The sequence below is a fragment of the Nicotiana tabacum genome, chromosome 11, assembly GCF_000715075.1.
Source record: "Nicotiana tabacum cultivar K326 chromosome 11, ASM71507v2, whole genome shotgun sequence".
NCBI lineage: Eukaryota > Viridiplantae > Streptophyta > Magnoliopsida > Solanales > Solanaceae > Nicotiana > Nicotiana tabacum.
Window position 1 is genome coordinate 181,262,978 of NC_134090.1, and position 15,351 is coordinate 181,278,328.

A 15,351-nucleotide genomic window follows, 5' to 3' on the forward strand; every position below is an offset into this window, starting at 1 on the left:
CAAGTTTAAAGGTGGTTTAAGGTATTTTCCCATAGTTAGGGGTCCGTCCAATCTGTAAGCCACAGTTTTGAGAAATAAAACGTTAAGGGATTGTTTGGTTTGAACACAAGTTATGCTAGTCATGTTGGGATTAGTTATATTTAGATGAGTTATGATGAAGTTAGTTATATTTAAACTATTTGTTATTGATTATTTGGTATGTTGTATTAATTTTGGTAATATCAATTTTACTGTTTTATCCAGAGATTACTATTCCATCCTCTGACACATATAATTCAAGATTAATAACCAAACAAGGGATAAGACTGTACTAAATTTTTATCTCAGAATTATTTTTGTTTATCCATCATATCAGACGACCTCTAAGGGGTGTACTTTGTTCAAAATTTTTGAAATGAGGAGCTGGAGATAATTAGAGGAGTTGTTTTACTGAAACTTGACTTATAGAAAATTTATCTTTTCCTTAACAACAAAGTCTGGGTGGTGTAGTTGGTTATCACGCTAGTCTCACACACTAGAGGTCCCCGGTTCGAACCCGGGCTCAGACATAATATTTTTTTACTTTTTTTCGTACCACACATGCTGCTACCGAAGTTTCTCACATAAGCTAGGAGAGGAAGTCATGAAGTGTGGAGGATAAAACTCAAAACTGCTACAAGAATATGATACAGTTCTTGTTTATTCTACCTAGCAGCCACAAAAATATTAGTATGTTCTTTCATCTAAAGTTCCAGGGCTGAACAACCACCATTCATATTGTATCACCAAAAATATGAAAGTTGAGTTTTTCAATCTAATGCTGAAATAGTAGGAGACAGGCAGCTATTGTAACACCAGAGTATTAACAGCCAAAACTTCAATCTTCTCCTCGAAAAGAGAGACCGCGATAACTGAAAAATGCTTCCTGAGTTATGTCTCTTCTATTATGTTACAAAGAGTACATGCTTCTCATGAGGTTATACACGAGATGATACATGCTTTCTGTAAGCCAATTTTGAAGTCATTGAATATAGAAGTTGTACTTCAAGTGTTTTATTTTTTCTACAACAAATACTTTGTACCAACCCTATATTTACACATATGGGGAGAGAAATAAGTCATGTATCGAGAGTCCCTCTTTCTGTACAGTAGTTGAAGTTATGATAGAGAAAATGCTCTATACACACATACTTCAGTCTTCGTTTAAGTCGTAGTACTTCCTATCATCCTATGAGGTTGGCCAACCATTTGGAGAATGTTCACTAAAACATTTCTTTCTTTTGGCATTTAATCTTTCTTGAATCTGCTTTTCGTTTGCCATTGCTTCTTGGATGTTGTCGCGAACAAGCTGACAGAGCTCATCAAGTGCAAGCATTGGAAATGGCTCCTCGATAAGGACACCAACCTGCAAAAATGGACATCCTAGTTTTGGTCAAATGTGAATTAACTGATATTATTTGTCATCCTCTACGCCCCTCCCTTGTCCAGAAGGTTACTAACCAAGCTGTGACCTCAGTATTGAACAGTGTCAACGCTCCAATCAAATAGAAATCTTCAACTGTATTTCTCTCCTCTTTATTTTTATTATTTAACCTTTTGCAAAACAAGGAGGAATACACATAGGCCTTGATTTTGAAAACCAAGGTTACAGTATCATGAACTCCTGGGGCCTCGGACAATTCATCGGATACTCTATGTAATAAGACCATTAAGTTTAGCACTCATATATAGCAATTTAAATTGAAGATGATATCAGCTGGAATGCCCCCACAAACTGAAACTTAAGATAAATAATAATATGTTCGTTTCATGAGGGGAGCTAGGGGAGGATGGGGATTTATCCGAACACCCTTCGCCGGAAAATTATAGATCAAATTTGATTTTTATGTACATCTTTAGATGATGAATCCCCTTGGATTCTTTGCATGTTTACTTATTTTATTTTTTAACCCCTCTTGGTGAAAATCATGCCTCTGCCATTGTACATATTGAAGAGTACGGCTCTTCAAGCTGTGACATTTTAATATAGTCTTGCCTTCAGACAAAGTGATCTCTACTGCAGGAAGTAATTATATCACAAAGTATTAGTTCCTCTGGTTAATTGAAGAAAGTGAAATCTGACCTCTTCAATGCAGAATAAGGAAGCAGCACTTATGAAAGTAGCTGGAACCACAATCCAATGGCAATCATCCCAAAGTATTATAGGAAGAGTAAGATGCCAAAGGACCAAGAACCTTGAAGTCAACCGAGTGTATGAAAGCGGAATAGGTATGCCCGCGAGTTGTTCACATACACCAATACCTTCATGGAAACAAGAAATCTTTGACTCCTGCACTTTTTAAAACCACAAGTCATTAGGTCGAACTCTTAAGATTATCCTGCAAGTGACGAAATCAATGTGATTTAGCAAATGAAGCTCCTTCTTAAAGAGATTTCTATGGTCGCTGTTTACACTGGTCTTCTAATACACCAAAATGAAAAAGAATTAAAGCTGAAATAATAAGATGTAAGATGTAACCCCTGTGTAGCCTTTCTACTTCATAAAAGAGAACATCTTCGTTAAGAAAAATTACCAGCTGAGTCAGTTTTGTTCCCTCCAAGTTTAATGACTGAAGGCACTGAGAGATGAACCCAATGACGCAACGAGGGCGATGCTTAGAACTGAGAACTAATGCTAGATCATCAGCCTCAAGTAAGTTTTTGAGATCACTTGCTATATCCGAGCCGTATGTTATGTGGCACTGCATAAAAGTATTGTAATCTTAGTGTTTAATACTAAGGAACATTATCCCTTTGCTTATCATAGAACATATATTCTGCTTTTAAGTGCATAAGAACATATAGAATAAGACTTATCAATATATAGGTTGGCAATGAGCTCAAAATACCAGTTGTTCCATGTTTAAAAAGTAAAATAAGGATTTAAAGCTTCTACAATTTTATGGTCATTTCAGTTAATATACAACAACAATAACTGTGATAGAAGGCCTTTTGACGCAGTTTGAGAAAGTTTCTTTTAATTATCAATGAACGATGCAGAGACCAGGTTAAATCATCAAAACAAGGAGGAATACACATAGGCCATTTGGATTTTGATAAAGCCTATACTTAGGCCATAGAAATTTTGAAAATAATCCACTTAGCTCTTTTAGGCTACTATCCAGTTAATAAGACATTCTAAACTATCTGATCATTGCATTAGCCAGCAGATAGCAGACTATTCCCAATTTCACTTGTATTTAGGAATTTATCCTAAGTTTTGTTCTCTCTTATTTTTTTTATTCGTGACAGAACAAGTTGCAGAAACACCAAAATTCTCCATTTATCACAATGATCTATGAATTTCTCTCCTACACAGATCGCAGGGAAATACAGTAAACCCATAGAAAGAATCATCAACAACAACAACTATGTCTCAGTCCCGAAAAAAGTTGGGGTCGGCGATATGAATTCTCACTTCTTTCTTTAAGCTCAACTCATATCACCATCATGCCAAAATAAAATAAGAAAAATAGTAATATTTAAAGCCTATTCCTAACTATTAAGTATCGCCTATATGGATATTTTTCTTCCATTGTGCCTTATCTTTAGCTAAGTCTGCACTGATTCCAAGAATTTGTAGGTCTTTCGAGACAACTTCTTTCCATGTGATGTTAGGTTTACCTCGCCCCCTTTTAACCCCATAGCAAGAATGAATGAGCAAAATTGAAGGCCTCATATAAAAAGGTATGGTATGTATGCACAGATCATAGTGAGCTAAATCGATTAACTATACGAACGTATATACCTTCAAGGCAACTGGAAATGCCATGATATACTGTAAAAGTGCTTCTTTGAGCACAGCATCACTCTTATCAACACAAGCAATGACCTGCCTAGCAAAATCATTGGTTCCAGCAATCACTTTAGTCCAAGCCTTCTTCCCTGTTTCGAACCTCGAGTACGATGCCTCTGTCCTAAACACCAAAAGAAGCGCCAGAGCTGGAGCTGTCAACTGATATGGCAGTGGACTAGCTCTCAATACAGGGAAAAACTCAGGCAACCAATGCATTGAAACAGCAGAATTATAACTAGCAATCACTACTGCCACTGAAGTAAAAGCTATAACCGGAGGAACCAACGACAAAATAACACGCGAATTCAAGCTCGAAAACAAGTGCCTAACATGCCTCAAAGAACTTCTATGTTGCACCCAACTTTCATGTTTGTATAAAGATCTCTTCTTTTTCATACCTTCTTCTTGAATTCTGTCAGCCCAATCAGGTATTATACGAAGAATTGAGATAAGGGCAGAAGTTGAATTTTGATTCTCTGGAGTTTGTTGAGGGCAACAACGGACTTTGAAAGTACTGAAACTGAACTTCTTGTAGCTAAGTTTGGAAGGGAATGATTGTTGTTGTAATTTTGAAGGTAGTTTGAGGGTAAAATGGGAAGAAAAAGATGCATTGGTTGGAGATTGAATGCTGAAAAGGGTTCTTGAATTTGTCATTGATGATGGGAATTAGGGTTTAGGGTTTGGAAATGGGGGAGGAAGGTGACAACATGGGAGTGTACAAAGAGTGAAGTGAAGAGTTCTGTTTAAGGAATGTAGTGGATACTGGATTAGGTAGTTGGTTTGGTAACGGTTAATTTGTGAATCTGGTTTTTTCACTTATTCCTAGATATGAATTAAAAAAAGAAAAAATAAAAGAATTGTTGGTGTCACAGCAAGGTGAGTCAATGTCTATAGCCCATTTTAAGCTTAACACATCATTATGATAATCCAAATCGTTGCCCAATTGATTTGGTGTTTGACTCAATTGAACTAGTCGTCAAATTTAAGGGTAAAAATAACACGGGCTAGCTAGTTTTCGAACTGGTCATTCAAAAATGGCCAGCGTTTGCAAAATCATTGAAAAATAGTTATTATTTTGTTGCAACACGGAAAGTTCCAGCATAATATACTGAAGATCGGTGCATCTGTGTATGAACTTCCAGCATATTATGCTGGAATTCCGATACGCGGAAAGTTCCAGCATAATATATTGGAAATTGGAGCACCTATGTATGAACTTCCAACATATTATGCTGGACCGGTATATTATACTGGAACTCCAATATATTATACTGGAACTCCATTATATTATGCTGGAGTATTTTTCAGATTTTGAACATTGTTTTCATTCAAATTTATCTTTACATGAAAAGTGGCTGAATTTCGATTACTTTTGAAACTGTGACTATTTTTGAATGACCACTTGTAAATCTGGCTATTTTTGAATTTCTGTCAATTTAAGGGTGTGCATAATTTTGGTATATGCTGAATAATCGAATCAGGAATGGGAGCCTGGAGCAATGATAATATTATCTCCATGTGACCTATAAATTACAGGTTCGAACCGTGGAAGTAGTCAACTGTTCATATCACATCCCTAGGCCTGCGGCCCTTTCTTGGACTCTGCATGAATATGAGATGCTTTATGCACTAGGCTGCCCTTTTACTGAATAATCTAATCGAAATAAAAAGATTTATATTATGGTTTTGGTAGCTAATATAATACTATGTATTTGGCTTAAGTTTTTAAAGATTTCCATATTCGATATTAAGAAAAAAATATCGAGATATATTCTTACACACATAATACACATATATTGTACTAATCTTAGGATACATGCATTGTGCGTGAACCTCGATTCAAGGAATATGAGTCTAAAAAATCACATAACACTATTTTAAAATTCATATTTGAGTTATATAATAAAAGTTAATGAAAAAAATTGTAAAACTATGAAACTAATGATTGTTGATTTTATTTAACTAACTTAATGAAGGAAAAAAAATGCTCCGCCACGTAAAAGTCATCAAAATCCTTAATTTTAGTTATGCCATAATTAATTATTAATTGTAATTTGATTTGTCCGACATGAAAAGCATTTACGAAGGGTAAGAAAATATATCAACACTTCGTATTAGAATTTCGTACTTTTATAATAGAATGTGTATAATTAAAATTAACACCGGTACTGAAATCTATCAACCCCGTAAGGGTCGTTTGGTTTGAATACAGCTTATGCCGGGATAAGTTATACTGGTATAAGTTATACGGGGTCGTTTGGTTGAAATATAATTTATACCGGTATAAGTTATATTGGATAAGTTATGCAGATATTAGTTATGCTGGGATTATTTTTTGTCCATTGTTTGATATGTTTTATTAAATATGACAATTGCATAATTTGTAAGAAGAATGTATAAGTTATTCCGGTGCTAATTACCCCACCTTCTATAAGATATAAGTTATCTCGGTACTAATTTTAATACCTGGTTTGCTAATCAAACAGAGTATTAAGGTGATATTAAATTTTTGTACCACCCTTATACCTTCTTATACCTCATACCAAACGATACCTAAAGGATCACATTGTACTTATAGCATAGTTTGGGACCTGAGTGACGTTTGCTCAAGATTCAAGAAAAAGACCACCACTGTCCAGCACCAAAGATTCACTGCTTCTTGAGTCCTTCCATTTGTACAGAGTAGAAGGGAAAGTGAATCCATGGAACCCCCAACTCAAAATCCTTCTTCTCAGCAACACATGAACAGTAGAAAGAGGCCACTTGACACCTCCACCCCTTATTACAAGATGCGACTCATTGTTAAAGATCTCAGACCTCATGTTATTGAGGTACAAATCTCTGAATAAATTGACTTGTATTGGACTTTTCTTGTTATTATTGCTTGTGGGTGTCCTTCAATTTGCGGTTTTCTCCATTAAATTTCATTGAAATTTGAATTTTAGTTGGAGTGTATTTTTTGCTCTATAAAAATGTGAACTTTTTTGGTTTGTTGTTGCCTAAATTGACTTGTTTTGGACTCTTCTTGTGGTGTCCTTCAATTTTTGGTTTTTCCCATTAGATTTCTTTGGAAGTTGAATTTAGTTGGAGTATATTTTTTTGCTGTATAAAAGTGTGATTTTTTTTTGTTGCATTACTTTGACATCTTTTGGATTCTTCCTGTTGTTATTGCTTGTTGGTGTCCTTCATTTTGTGGGTTTTCCTATTAGATTTCTCTGAAAATTGAATTTTAGTATATTTTTGGGCTGTGAAAATCCGTTCTTGATATTTTTTGTTCTTAAAAGATAAAAAAATATCACATTTCCTATTCTTTTCTCCGGTTTAAGAGTTGTTCTAGCTCCTGTGGTGTTAAAGATTTGACATTTATCTGTGAATAACTTGACTTTGTTTGGACTACTCTTGTTAAAGTTCTGCTCAATGTTGGAGTATAATTTTCTCTTGTGATTTTTTCTCTCCATTTAAAAGATTTTCTAGCTCCGAAGGTGGTAGAAATGTGACATTTATCATACTAGGGCTTTTGGGTTTTATAAACATTTTAGTGCAATTTATCCATGTATTTACTAGTTGTTGAAAGAAACTATAGTAGCAGCAGTAAGCCAGTAATGTTATTCTTCTTCATGCAATATGATTTACGAGTATTAGTTATACTATACAAGTTGGCATGTTGGGAATAGGATTCCTGGGTGATGAAGTAGGTTCAGAAAATCGTAGAATTCTGTATGGTTTAGAGCAGGTTAGCTGTTTCAGTGAATAATATTTCACTGTATTAGTTGAAGGTGATCTGCATGAAGAGAACTCTGCAAGTTTGTAAAAATGCAGTAACAATGTCATTTTTTACTAACCTGACTAGTACTTGAGAAGCCACATCGCTGTCTCTGTAAATAGAATTTCCTTTTAGAAAGAAGTCCAGAATTTGGCATAATTTCGCCAACTGTTTTGGCTTTTCTCTGTGTGTGTCAGCTATGACCTACTCTGTTAAAATGTAAATTCTCTACTTTTTGGTATACTTCTTGTATACGGGAGTTCTCTCCCTTTTGATTAATACAATTTATCTTATAAAAAAAAAAGACCTACTCTGTTAAAATGGTCTATAAATAGAACTTAGCTTCTTTATTTTGAACCTGATGGTGCTTACTTATCCAAGATCAAACCATTCAGCAGTAATTGAAAACTTAAGGGTGCTTTGTAGAAAGGTGCTTTTCAAATTTATACGGAGGAAATACTAGTGTACAGATACTCTTTTTCCATAAGCATGTATAGAAACAATTTTTCTTCTCTTTTTATTGAAAACATTTCAATAACAAGAGCTCTTTAGTAAAAAATTCTAACAGTTTTGTAGAAAAGGGCTATTTCCGTAAAGAGCATAGTGTTATGTTTCGAAAGCCACTTTCATTCCCACCATCTCCTGGTGCTCCTCTACCTCTCCCTAGCGTCACTCCCCCTCCACCGATGCATACTCTCTGTCCATCTTCTTTTTTCTTTTCGGACTTGTATAAGAGACATTTTGTTTCACACTGGATGCTCTTCATTTTTCCTTTCGTTCTGAATTTCTCTAACGTCTAAGTACTGATAGTAAGGAACAAACACAAAAACTCTTTGTTTCTAAACCTATAATGAAAGGATTTCTATCTTGCTAAATGAACTAGCTTCTTCTGCATATTTTTCCTTGTGTATGCTCCCTGGAAGCATCTAAAACAAACAAAGTTGGCGAGATTTAAAGAGGTTAGAAACTACATAAAGAGTGACAAGGCAAGAGTTGCCATTTTTCTTCTTGCGACTGCAAGTCTCTACTATTTCTGGTTGTTTATTAGGGTATAGGTTAGGTAGGTATTTATATAAAAAGGGCAGCCCAGTGCATGAAGCCATGAAGCATCCCGTGTTCACGCAGGGTCCGGGGAAAGGACCGTACTCCAAGTGGATGTGATGTAGGAAACCTATCATGACGCAAGAGTTAGTTGATTCCACGGATCGAACTGGTGACTTATACATCATCTGGAGATAACTTAACTGTTCCTCTCAGGCTTCCCTTCTAGGTGTTTATATCTGGTTTCTATTATAATCCAGCTTTGGTTCTTGAACTTTGACAAACATGGGCATGAAGTGGCTTAGTACTAAATCTAAAGCTATTAGTCTATGACTAATAATCCAAGACAAGCTGTAAAGTCGCGGTTGATACAGTAAGCATTGTAATACAGTACATTATGCAAATAATTTTCAGTTGTGACACTTTACCTGATATATGAATCCAGTTAGGTTTTGACATGCTTCCAATAGGTTCCTTGAGTATCATAATGAATTTAATCTATCTCAGTCCATTTCAAACGTGTGTAAACTGTAGGTGTCTATTAACTGGCACTAATGTGGTTAGAACCTGTGATTGTGCTTGAACTTATTTCAATATAAGATATAAAATCCTTTGTTCCATTAAGCTGCTTGGATGTGCCATAACAGGGAAAGTTGCTCTCCCCATGCATTGGAGCTGAATGTCTTAAAGAACTGAGGACTCACCTTTGCCTTGAGCTGATAACTGTAAATGGTTTTCATTCGCTAATTTGATGTAAGATCTTGAACCATAATAAGAGAAGTATTATGTGCAAAAATGTATATATATCATTTATAATTCTCTGGTTAGCTTGTTAAAGTTCTGTAGATTCATTTTTGTAAAATGAGACCTCAAGCAATGCATAATGATACCCTAAACACCTAGAGGTCTTATCTATAAGCACAAAATGACACTGGGAAGAAAGTTGTAAAAGGCCAATCCATGGAAAAACTCACTTTTTCTATTGCCTTCATGAATGTTAACTCATTTTATTGGATGTTATAGGAGCTTACTTTTATTTGTCATCTTGAAGGTTCTTCGGACTCCTGACTTCCGGAATTGCAAGGCTGCTACCGAAATTCGTCAACGTAAGCTTCCTATCAAATTTATTCTTTTCGATTTCTTATTTGAACAGTTGTATGAAATACATCACCAAGTTACTAGCAATTTAATCCACACTAATCACGAGATTATGTACATGCTAGTGCATTCTCTTCTTTTCTGTTTTCCTGATACTAATCTAATACATCATGTGAAAGTTCTGGAGTCAGTAAGAAATGCATGGCGGTTTACTGCATTATCTCTATAGTTACATGGTTGTTTGTTGCTTTGTTTTCTAGTGTGCCTAGTTTTAGTACAAGCTGGTTAGTTGCAGCATGCTAGGAGTAGCGAGGTACTTTAGTGGTTAAGCCATTTCTTCCTCTGGAGCTTATGCCTTGTACATTAATTTACATAGCAGCAGTTTTCAGCTATTCATTTAGGAAATGCTTGGATTTTATTGAACTTGTATTCAGTGTGATTCACTGTCGCTGGCACTTGGATGTATCTTAATTGAAGACTGTTTAAATTCCATTAGGCATGATCTGCATAAGGCGCATTTGTTGTGCTACTTTGAATGGTCAGGCTTTCTCTCACCTCAGGTGAGACATATTTAGCTATAGCAATTCAAATGCCTGGCCATGGATATGGTTATTTGTTGTTATTGGAACCATGCCTATGTGTCTGCTCTTTTAATTTTTTGTTGTCAAACCATGATCAAGATTTTCAGCATGACAATCAAATTGTTATTATTATATCAGACATTTATCCTCATGTGCATGTAAATGCTGGTATGCAGAGTTGAATCTCCTAATGGATCTTCACAAGGAGATGATGACTGAAACAGTAAATCCAGAGGCAGCTAAGGATGCACCTGGAGCTCAGCCTATGTCTGTGGATATCAAGGACCGAGAAAAGCCTAGCGAGCAGCAGAAAGACACGAAGCCTCCAGAAAATGGGACATCTGCAAAAACTGAAGCGAATTCATCTCAGAAACAGCAAGCTGGAGATGATGTTGTCCAAGGGACATATGTCGTTGGAGGTTCAGCATTTGGCTGGAACTTTATAACATACACCAGCGGGCATGCCATATACTATGGACGAACTAAAGAGTCCTTCCGAGCTGCAAATGTTAAATCTGAATAAAGTGCCTTAGGTACACTTACAGCACTCTACTTTTGGAAATTACAATGGTTTGATGTGTGTGTACTATAATAGATTGGAATATTTGGCATTACAAAAGTTCAGACTTCAGGGTTAGTCTTATGCAGCTGCTATTACAACCTGCAACCTCTCTTTCTATCTTCTTGTATGTTCTGAGTATGACTTCTGGTTCGTCTAACGCCTTAAAAATTTCAACCAGGAGCCACCTATAGTTACTTATTTCTCACAACTGGTCTTGCTCCAAGACAATCTCTTTAATTGACAGATGACACTGTCTGTGTAGAAACTTACATCGCTATTCGCTATAGAGTTGCATAAACTGGAATATATTAATGGAAATGAGAGGGAAAAATGATGTTCTTTTAATTGATTCATTAGCCAGCAACATTCAGCAGCAATACTTGCAACAATACAATAAGAAGATTATCTAACAAATCATTGTATAATCAAAATCGACAACCACTCAAACGTGTTAATTACAAGCTGGACACCAAGTTTGATGGAAAAAAAATAAGACAACAACAAGAACCCCAGTGAAATTTCACACGTGGGGTCCGGGAAGTGTAAAGTGTACGCAGACCTTACCCCTATCTAATGAAGGTAGAGAGGCTGTTTCCGAAAGACCCTCGGCTCAAAAGAAGTGAAAATAAAGCAATAAACAGACATTAACAACAACCAGTTAATTAGACATGGGCACAAATGAAGATACGTGCAATTAGACATGGGCACAGATGAAGATACGTGCAACAACAAATATCTAAGAATACGACACTATAAAAATAAATTCAGTCTTGCTGGAAATAATGTCTCAATATGAAATAGCAAGGGGCTAGGCAGAGAAAAATATAAGACTAGCACTAATACTACTGGGATGCCTAGATGAAACTCTAGACTGCCTGTTAACTCACAACCCTAATTCTCAACCTCCCCACCCTCCTATCGAGAGTCATGTCTTCGGCAAGTTGAAGGCGCCATGTCCTGCCTAATCACCTCACCGGTACTTCTTTTAATTGATTCATTAGCCAGCAACATTCAGCAATGCTTGCAACAATACAATAAGAATAATATCTAACAAATTATTGTATTGTCAAAATGAACAACCTCTCAAACATGTTTACAAGCTGGACACCAAGAAGGGGAAAAAAATGAAAGTAAAAAAAATCAAGACAAGAATTTTAAATCACAAAATAAGAGTATTTGTCTTGGATTTAAATGAGAAAAACCTTTTCAAACTTATAAAAAACACAAATATTTTAGGTTAAAGCAATCAATAATAGTATAAAATTTTAAGTGATCAGAATTCCTCTATAATTGGTGGTTGCTCATTATCATCAGGCTCCTTGTCTTGTGGCTGCTCATCTTCTGCCTTTTCAGTTGGCTCTTGCTCTTCATCTGCCTTTTCAGCACTATTCTTCTTGTTATTAGCAGCCTTGAGGACATGTTGGTAATTTCCTTTCTCCATGAAAAGTTGAGCAAAATGGTGTTTGCAGTAGAGAACTCCATCAAGTGCAGCATATGTTGCATGAGTTAAGGGACAACCTCCATGTGCACACTTGAAGCATGATTTGTGGAAAGCTTCTCCCTCCATTGTTACCTAACAAATCATCATTATGAGATGAGTTTATAGAAGCTAGTATTCAACACAAAATCATATTGATCGGACATGTTTGGTATGAGAAAAATCACTTTTCGAAAATTACTTATTTTGGAAAATAATTCCTTAAAAATGTTTTCCACTGTTTGGTTTGGTTGGAGAGTGAAAATATTTCCAGGAAAAAGCATATATTGTATTAAAGATTGATAGGAGTAATAGTTTTTTGATGAAAATATTAGCAAATTGGGTACTGTTTAATGAAAATTTTGAGTATTAAAGACAGACAATAAATATTGATTAAAGATGGATAATAAAATTTGGATAATATAAGCAAAATGGTTTGATAAAAGTAAAATTTTCGGGAAAATACTCTTTTTCTGGAAAATAATTTTTTAGACAATATTTTTCACTGTTTGATAAAAAATACTTTGGTTAAAGCAAAATAATCCCGATGGAAAATAACTTCTGCGCTCAACAGTGAGAAAAGTCATTTTCTCTTGAGAATGTTTTATGGCAATCAAACACCAGAAATGACTTATATTTTGAAAATTTATATTTTCCGAAACATATTTTCCTAAAAAAATAATAATTTCATACCTTTTCGAGAGGGTAAACAGTTTTGTTGCAAGCAGCACATTTGTCTTGAGTTCCAGAAAACAAGGCTGAGAGTTTGCTTGGAGCCCTTGTCTACACAAAATTATGGCATTTAATCATTAGGAGGGTTGAACTAAAACACAAAAAGAAAATATTTAGAATGTTTTTAATGATATCCTAAAAATAACAATAATAATATTGTGTCTCAACTCCAAATAAGTTGAAATTGGTTGTATGAATTGTCATTACCATGTTTTCTTGTTTAATGACAAGAAAAGAGAAATTTAGGGAGGGTTAATATCAATCTTAAGACATGTAAAGATCCAGTATAATATTATTTACATGTGAAGTTTGAGACAACGTACCAGCGAATTTTCCCTCTCAGGTTTGGCTACATAAATTTAAAAAAATAAGGTTAAAATTGATTAGTAAATATAAAGAAATTGAATACTGTGAAACCTTGCAAATAAATCATGAATTATGAGAAAATGATGTCTTACAAGCAGTCTGAAAATTCTTGCTAAAATTTCCAGATTCCTTAAAAAGTTGTTCGAAATGTGGCTTGCAGTAGAGTACTCCATCCATTGAGGAATAATTGCTCATCTGTCCAAAATCACCACAACTACATTAATTTAAAAAGTCAAATATACAGAAACGATAAAGCAGTTACTAATGCTTGTATTAGGATAGACTGTCTACATTGCACTTCTTGGGATACGATCCTTTCTCGTACCTTGCGTGAATACGGAATACCTTATGCATCGGGCTACCTACCCAACTAAAATACACAGAAACAAGGGTCTAGTTTTTTTCTTAATTCTTGATGATTAATTTCATTGACAACTTGGTCTATCTTAAGGCCAATTTAGCATGGATTTTCAATGAATACATGCCTTCAAGATCCCATGTTAGGTAAGAATATTACACATTTTTTTAAAATATAGTCACAATGCTAATATTGTCACTATATTTAATTTTTGTAACTGGATTCTTTTTCCTTTTCTATTTTATATTTAAAGGTGAGGAGAGGTTGGGGGTGGGGCCAAACAGGGCAAGAATCAGAGGCCGGATTTAAAATTTGTGAGTTCGAAATTCTAAATCTTTTAAGTTGCTGGTTCTGAATTAATACTTTACGTATATCCAATGAGTTTTTTAAGACAAATATATGATTTGGACCAAAACTGTTGGATTTGGCCGAACCTGCAGGTTCTACTCTCTCTTCGCCCCTGAACAAGGCAATAACACAAACAAATTATAGAAGACAAGGAAAACTATAGATCGATAAAAAGCAAGATTCTTTTACCATATGTTGAGCAAAAGAAATATATTAGTAACTACGTATCCATTTCAAATAAATTGGGGTCGATACATAAAGGAAGAATATAGCGGTACATTTACCGTTAACGTAAAACTTGTCAAGTCACGAAGTATAGCAAATAAAGAGTTAAAAAAGTAAGAGAAAGGTAATTAATTAAACATACCACAAGAGTGCCTTTGCAATGGCTACATTTGAAACAGGATTTATGGAAAGTAGCTCCATCAGCAGACAATAAATCAACAAAATAAACTGTCTTATCACAAGCTTTGCATTTATCCAATGTACCTGTAAATGCCATTTCCTTCTCCTTTTTTCTCTTCTTTTCTTCTTCTCAATATAAATTTTTCAATGTGAAATGGCAGAGAAAAAAAACTTTAATAATCCAATCTTTCCTTCTTATATTTAACTTTCTTGATCATTGACATTAAACAAACAAACAAACGAATAAATTGTCCTGACCGATAATGTAGAATTATTCACATTTTTTTTTTTTTGAAGAAAATAATTTATTGAATTACACCGATAAAAACACGACACGTGATTGGGAGATCCACATAATAGGAGGTGAAATTGATGGAATTTAGTAACCTCTAAAAAATTGTGGATATAATTCTCTTAAATTGGAGTGAAATGAGGCCCTTTTCTAACTCTTTACCACGACAAATATTGTTTTTTTTTCTTCTTTCTTTGAGGTAGTTAACTTATTAGGCTGAACCGTTTTCATTACTCTACTTTATCCTTTCCTTTATTTTCTTTTCTTTTTCTTCTGTCTATTTTCCCGAATTTATCTTTTAAATAATACTATGATTAATAATTTTTAAAAGTTCTTGCTATCGTAAGAGTGTTTTACTCCCTCCGATCCACAATAAATGATTAATTTGCCTTTTTATTTTGGTCCAAAATAAGTTTTACTCATCACATTAAATTATGCTTCAATATTTAATTTAGGGTAGTTTAGTCACACTAATTATTTTTGTCTAGAATTTAGTATTTTCTTAATGGGTGTG

The 15,351-nt window shown here is 34.7% G+C and overlaps 3 protein-coding genes and 1 non-coding gene across 4 annotated transcripts; 2 read left to right on the forward strand and 2 right to left on the reverse strand.

The window, feature by feature from the left end:
* The first annotated feature begins 474 nt into the window (after positions 1-474).
* Positions 475-548, forward strand: TRNAV-CAC (transfer RNA valine (anticodon CAC)). Its single transcript has one exon. It is a non-coding gene; the product is annotated as a tRNA-Val (tRNA).
* A 156-nt stretch (positions 549-704) lies between these two features.
* LOC107815028 (voltage-dependent chloride channel 1, chloroplastic) lies at positions 705-4,593 on the reverse strand. Its single transcript, XM_016640534.2, has 4 exons — positions 3,767-4,593; positions 2,553-2,720; positions 2,102-2,308; positions 705-1,384 (listed from the first exon to the last, which is right to left on the reverse strand). Exons 1-4 carry the CDS (start codon positions 4,466-4,468, stop codon positions 1,208-1,210), a joined length of 1,254 nt encoding a protein of 417 aa, XP_016496020.2. The 5' UTR covers positions 4,469-4,593; the 3' UTR covers positions 705-1,207.
* Positions 4,594-6,406: 1,813 nt separating this feature from the next.
* LOC107815027 (uncharacterized) lies at positions 6,407-10,964 on the forward strand. Its single transcript, XM_016640533.2, has 3 exons — positions 6,407-6,645; positions 9,670-9,724; positions 10,474-10,964. Exons 1-3 carry the CDS (start codon positions 6,517-6,519, stop codon positions 10,818-10,820), a joined length of 531 nt encoding a protein of 176 aa, XP_016496019.1. The 5' UTR covers positions 6,407-6,516; the 3' UTR covers positions 10,821-10,964.
* A 648-nt stretch (positions 10,965-11,612) lies between these two features.
* Positions 11,613-14,817, reverse strand: LOC107815024 (LIM domain-containing protein PLIM2c-like). Its single transcript, XM_016640532.2, has 5 exons — positions 14,508-14,817; positions 13,527-13,629; positions 13,392-13,417; positions 13,030-13,119; positions 11,613-12,432 (listed from the first exon to the last, which is right to left on the reverse strand). Exons 1-5 carry the CDS (start codon positions 14,640-14,642, stop codon positions 12,133-12,135), a joined length of 654 nt encoding a protein of 217 aa, XP_016496018.1. The 5' UTR covers positions 14,643-14,817; the 3' UTR covers positions 11,613-12,132.
* Positions 14,818-15,351: the final 534 nt, after the last annotated feature.